At 48.5% G+C, this 6,044-nt stretch overlaps 1 protein-coding gene across 5 annotated transcripts in view; it reads right to left on the reverse strand.

The window, feature by feature from the left end:
- ARID4B (AT-rich interaction domain 4B) overlaps positions 1-5,586 on the reverse strand; it is a 90,937-nt gene extending 85,351 nt beyond the window's left edge. For 4 of the 5 annotated variants that reach the window (XM_039707122.1, XM_039707120.1, XM_039707121.1 and 1 more), the window contains exons 1-2: positions 5,346-5,586; positions 4,179-4,240 (exon numbers count right to left, since the gene is read on the reverse strand). In XM_039707122.1, the coding sequence (XP_039563056.1) occupies positions 4,179-4,184 (6 nt within the window). In that variant the 5' untranslated portion in view covers positions 4,185-4,240; positions 5,346-5,586. Of the gene's footprint in view, positions 1-4,178; positions 4,241-4,386; positions 4,438-5,345 lie in introns of those variants that run through there. The other variant, XM_039707119.1, reaches the window with a different exon arrangement.
- Positions 5,587-6,044: the final 458 nt, after the last annotated feature.

Raw genomic sequence — 6,044 nt, forward strand, 5'->3', positions numbered from 1 at the left:
ATAACATAGATTATTCCAACATGACTTGTAATTGCTTGGTGGAAGTGGTGTTTGCTTTCCTTTCTACATAATTATGCAAGCACGAGGAAGTCAATAACTGCCTCTGATCACTTGTTCAAACTGGAACATCAGGAAAGAATTTAAGAAAATCATTTTTCACAATGTAAAAACAAGTCACAGAGTAAAACCACGTCTTAGGACTTACCTGTTCTCCTGCCTCCATCACAAAAACTATTCTAATGGTACTCTTCCCTTAGAAATCTCAATTTCTGCTGTATTTCAAATAGTTAACCAGAAAGTGAAAGGTCACTACACTCCACGACTGGTTTCCTGCCTAAATAAGGCCAATAGGTTTTTCAACTAACTTGTGCTCAAAGTTGGAAATTAGTGGCTGAAAAGTTTACTAGATATTTTACTTTTATCTTCAGCCATACTGGCATGGAATATGAGCAATGGTCTGGCACACATTAAGAGAAAGCAGCTACAGCATCAATGTGCACAAGTGATCTCTCTGGGTAACTGGAGAGGTCACTAGGACAGACTACTGAAACAAAAATGTAAATTCAGGAAGAATTAAAACCAAACCAAACCAAACAATCTACCATAAACCATAGGCATGGCTTTCTTAATTTGTTAGTGTGGCAACTTTGAGCAAGCATCAGGAACATCTCCGATTACCAAAGACAAGTATCAACAACCATTAAATAGTTTGTACTTTACAGAATGAAAAACATGAACACGCAAATAGTATCAAAACATTTAAACAATCATTTCAGATCTCTTAATTAATAGAGCACTTCTCTAGCTTCTGGGACATCAACTCTTTTGATCCCCACTCAGCAGTGAACTTTTTAACTACAGTGGGTATATGACCTTCATTCACATAGCTGTATATCAAACAAATGCCATGATACATATTAAAAATCTCATGAGCATTTGCAGCAGTTCTTGGTACAAATCATTGGAGAAACCAAGCTTGTGTTTATTTCTCTCTTTAAAAGCAGACACTTGGCTTTCAGGGAGTTTATTTCCTGATTCTGGAGCTAAAAAAAGGCACTCTATAAGAATGTTTTTACATATATTGCTACCTACTTAGTAACTAGTCATTTGATGGCATGCAATTGCTTTTTAAATCATCAAATAGATTCTACATTCTTCTGACATACTTAATGCAAAAAAAGCCTCATACAAACAGTGCTAAATTAAACAAAAAAAGCCCTTCACAACATGCAAGCAATCCTAGCCATTATCTACACAACTGTACTAACTATCAGAGGTCCATCAACACAGGAAAAAGCCTGATTTAATACATCACAATAACAAGCATAATTCTATTAAGACTTGAACACTTCTTGTAAGACATATTTCAAAAGTCTGTTTTTAAGTGGTCTTAGCAGTCCATGGGAAGACTACTTAATAGGCTAAAGTTACTGGTTTATATGAGGGACTTTATTTCCTTGGATTAAGTTGGGTTATTACAAGGACAGCAATTATACCAACAGCTCTGGTAATCTCTTAGCAGGCAGCATACCTCTCTTGTGTCAAAGCATTGCAAAATGCAAGAACACAAGTGACTTACAGTTTTGTGTCAATATGTCAATACAATTGTTGGTGCTGTTCCTAAATATACTTCACTGTGTTTTACAAAGAAAGATCAGCATTTTATCCATACTACACAGGTGGGGGAAAGGAGTCAGTGAAGTTAATTGAATTGCTCAAGTTCACGTAAAGAGACAAGGTACCGACAAGGAATCCAGTTCTAAGGCTCTGTGCACCAGAATCCACAATGCTCTGCACTTGAAAGAATGACCAAGGCATAAATCAAAACACAGGCCTCAATCATGCAGTCAGAAGCAAGTCTGCATCAGCAGACTCTAAGCAGAAACTAGGCCTTAAAGCATTAAATCCTCTATATGCTGAAGTGTCCTTGAGTATCCAAAGAGTGTGCTCTTTGGATAACTTAAAAAAATAAATGCACAGAAATATACAGTCATATTTAAACAGTATCTTGATCTAATATAGTCAATGTTACCTTGAAGTGATACAAACAGAAAGCTAATTCTCTTAAGCATTCTCCCTTACTGCTTCTTATTGGACTAGCTTGTATCCTTGTAAGCTTAATGAATAAATTACAAATTTAAGCCAGCCAGAAGAACTGATCCACTGTATAACTCCTATAATCTTGGTTAGGTTGTTGAATCTTAGAAATTTCTTTGGAACCACAATTCTGTTAAAAGTTTCCCTGTAATAACTAAAGCTTCAAAGTGATGACTTACAGATTAACCTCCCTTAACACTACAGGGCACAGTAAATAAAGTACTGGAGTTATCTCAAGCATATGTAAGTTTAACACTACACACACACACACAAACTGCAAAAACTACAGACTTAAACTTAACACCTGAACACTCTGACAGAATTTATCCTAACTTTAAAAATAAACATGTAATAGTAGCACAAACCTTACTGAAGACTAAGTAAGCTCTGAGGGTTTTAAAAAAAATATGGGTCTATTAACAGGTTTTTGTATTTGTTACTCTAAATTTAATCATCTGTTATACATTCAATTCAGCCTGAAGTGGATCTCTATCACTGTTTCACAGAACACTTTGCGTTCTACTTGTGATCTGACCTCTTCATGCTCCTGTCTATCTACATATTAATATGGCTCTAAAACCTCAGTATCTGAACCTAATCACTATGGTAACTGTAAGATTTGTTTACATTGAAAAAGAATATTAGAAATGTATGTAAATTTAACTGTCATTTAAATAAGTGGTTTTTCCTTCCGGGGAAAAAAGCTCCCTATACTGCCTCCTATTTATCTTGCTTCCATCTCCAGTATCCCCACCAGGCAATGAGCCACATTTGGAAAGCTCCCTATCATACAACTTCAACAGTCTGTTGTTGTAAATTCATAAATAGTTTACTTTAATAAGACAGATGTGCAGTATTTTATATCTTAGCACTTGCTAAAGAAAAATCGTAGGGCAATTAAAATGAGATTTTAAAACAACACTGTTATAAAGCCACAAAATCTAAAAAAAACATGCTAAACGTTTAACAGCTATACAGAAAGACTTCACTGCTCAGCAACTCGGATCAATCTAGAAATTAAACGAGTCTATTTCATTTACCATTTCCAGCAGTGAATATAGTACTTGGTGCACCTTTTACATAATACTTATTCACAGACAGTAGGCAAAAACTCTGATAGTAGAAGAATCCACATACAGACTGCTCTTTTTTACTAACAAAAACCAAAGAATTGAAGCATCACAGGTTTGTAACAGTTGTTTTTTTGTAAGATTTAAAGTATTTTGAAATGAGATTTACTGCTGCCCAGCAGGACCGGGAGCTGAATTACACGGGGGTGATGGCAACACGAATGGCAGTTTCAGCAAGACATATCAGCAAAATGGTAAAAAAAACCCTAACAAATGCAGTTGTTAAAAACTACTTTTAGGTACACAGTTCTTGGCCACACACAGAAGAAATCATACTATTTCACCGAAACGATCTGTTTTGCTATTTAGCTTGCATAATATACGAAACATAAACAGTCTAGAAAGGTTTAAGAGAAGAAAAATGCATGACAGTGAGGGACATGAATACTACACAGCACCGAGAGGAAAATTAGAACCTGTTTGAAAATCTTTCCGCACCTTACAGCAATCTTTTCACTGCGGAGAATCACTTACTTGCACCCTCCCCGACCACATCGAGATTACTCATTCAAGAAAACTCCTACTGACGAATAGAAAGTAAGTAAATCTACCCTCTATTCAAGTAAACAACGTTGTAGAGCCAGCATTTCCCCCACAACGTTACTTTCTCGAGCAGGGTGACTGTGCCCTGCTCCTCCATGAAGCAAGCTCAGCCCAGGCAGCCATGTCCTTATTCTCCTACAAACAATGTTTCTGAAGGAGAACAGCCCCTGTTCGGGGAACTTACAGCTTCCCCCAGCATAACGCGGTGGAGCAAAGCCCGCCCCGCGATCAGCGAACGAGCCAAGGCACCGAAACACGGCAGTGGGGGCGAAGCTGCCCGCAGTCTGGATCTGCACCAGCACCGAGCCTCGCACCGGGGTCGGGACAGACGGACTGACAGATAGGACAGCATTTTTCCAGGCAACTCTCCCTCCCTTCTCCTCCCAGGCACACAAGCGAGTGTTTTACCTTCATGATGAGCTCAGGCTGCGGTAAAAGCCTCGATTGTGGCTGAGCGGCCGAGGCTGGACCTGGAATTTAAAACAAAGCGCTAAGGCACCGCACCAGCCGCTCGCACCGGGCGGGGGGAGGGGAGCCAAACATCGGGTGGGGGCGCTGGGCTCCTCCCGAAACTCCCCTTTTCCTTCCCCGGTTCCCCCCTTCTCCCGCGGCTCACCCCCTTCCCTCCTTCCTCGGCCGCCGTTCGCCCCCCCGGCTCCCACACGCCGCGGCTTCCCCTACACCCGCTGCCACTGACGCCATTTCTGTCAGAGGAGGAGAAACTTGCCACAACAACAACCCACCCCCGGCTGCCGCGGGAGGGGGAGGCGCCCCGGCCGCCTCCCCGGGGCGCTGCGCCCCCTCCCCGGGCACCGCGCGGCGGCAGGGCACCCGCGGGGGTCCCGGCGCGGAGAGCACCCCCGCCTCGCTTTACCGCGGGGAGAGGGAGAGCAGGAGGGAGGGAGGCTCTTCCTCCATTGTACGAGGAAGAGTGCCCGTGTGCACGGCGGCGGAGCGGGGCGCCGGGAGCAGTCCCCCCACCCCGACACACACACGCTTTTGTAGGGGCTGCGGCTCCGGATCGCGGCGGCTCCTCCTCCCTCCGTCTCCCCCCCGAAATAAAGGAAAGCGCTGACTCCGCCGCAGGAGTTTCGGCAGCAACAGCCGCAACTCCCCGGCTCGGCGCAGCGGGTCCGGGCGGGGGGAGGGAGGGAGAGCAGGCAGGAGGCGGCGGAGGAGGGGAAGAAAAGGAAGAAGAAGAAGAAAAGAAGGGAGCGGGGACGGGGAGGGAGGAAGGGAGGGGGGCGGGGAGAAAGGGGCCCGACCTGCTCGGCGGGGACACGGAGCGTGTGTCTGTGCGAGTGTGGAGGAGGGGGCTCCGTCCCTCCCGGCAGAGGGGCTGGAGGAGCAGCCGCCGGTCCCTCCCCCCGGCCCGCCACTGGGTGTTTGGGGTGGGGGGGCAAGACGAAGCATCGGCGAGTCCCGCCGCAGTCTCGCTACCAGGAGAAAAACAAGCGCCCCCCTCCCTCCCTCGCCGCCGCACGCCCGGCTCCGCGCCCCCACGGGGCCCCCCGCCGCCTCCCCGCCCGCCGCCGGCGGGGCACGGGGGCTCCTTCTCCGGCTCGGCGCCCTCACCTTTGTTCCGCGGCGACCGCCCGCCCGCTACTCCCCCGGCCCGAGGCGGGGGGCACGGCAGGGAACTGGGCGAAGGCTCCTGTCAGCTTCGGGCACCCCCGGCCCCGCTGAGCGCTGCTGCAGCGGCTCCGCTGGCGGCGGCCCCGCACGGCGCGCGGAGGGGCCGATCCGTCCTGCGCGGCCCCGGCGGCGGTGACTGCACGGCTCGGTCCCCCTCCCCCTCCCGCACCGATGACTGACTGACGGGCGAACGGGAGCGGCCACGCCCCCTTCTCCACCTCCCCCATTGGGCCGTGTCCCGCAGGGCCCGCCTACCCCGCGGTCCCATTGGCCTTCGTGTCGGAAATACTGACATCATTCTTCTCCACTTCTATGGAAACTGAGACTCGGCGCCGAGGGTGCTCATGGGTAGCGCTGTTCCTGCTCGGTGTTAGCAGCGTTTCCGGCAGGCAGCGCTGCGCGGCTCGGCGGACAACAACTTCCAGAGTGCACCGCGCGCCAGGGGCGGCGCACAACAGAGACGGCTAACGAGCGAGGGGGCGGGGCCTGCGCGTGCGCGGGCGGCGCTCGGTGGCGCATTTTCCCCCCAGGAGGGGAAGGTGGCGCCCGGCGGGGCGGAAGGAAGAAGGGGGGCGGCGCTCCGCTCTGGGCTCTGCCGCCGCCAGCGCCGCCACTCCCGGAGCGGCGGCTGCTCAGGGG

The sequence above is a fragment of the Passer montanus genome, unplaced genomic scaffold (assembly GCF_014805655.1).
Source record: "Passer montanus isolate IOZ18808 unplaced genomic scaffold, ASM1480565v1 scaffold2, whole genome shotgun sequence".
Classification (NCBI taxonomy): Eukaryota; Metazoa; Chordata; class Aves; order Passeriformes; family Passeridae; genus Passer; species Passer montanus.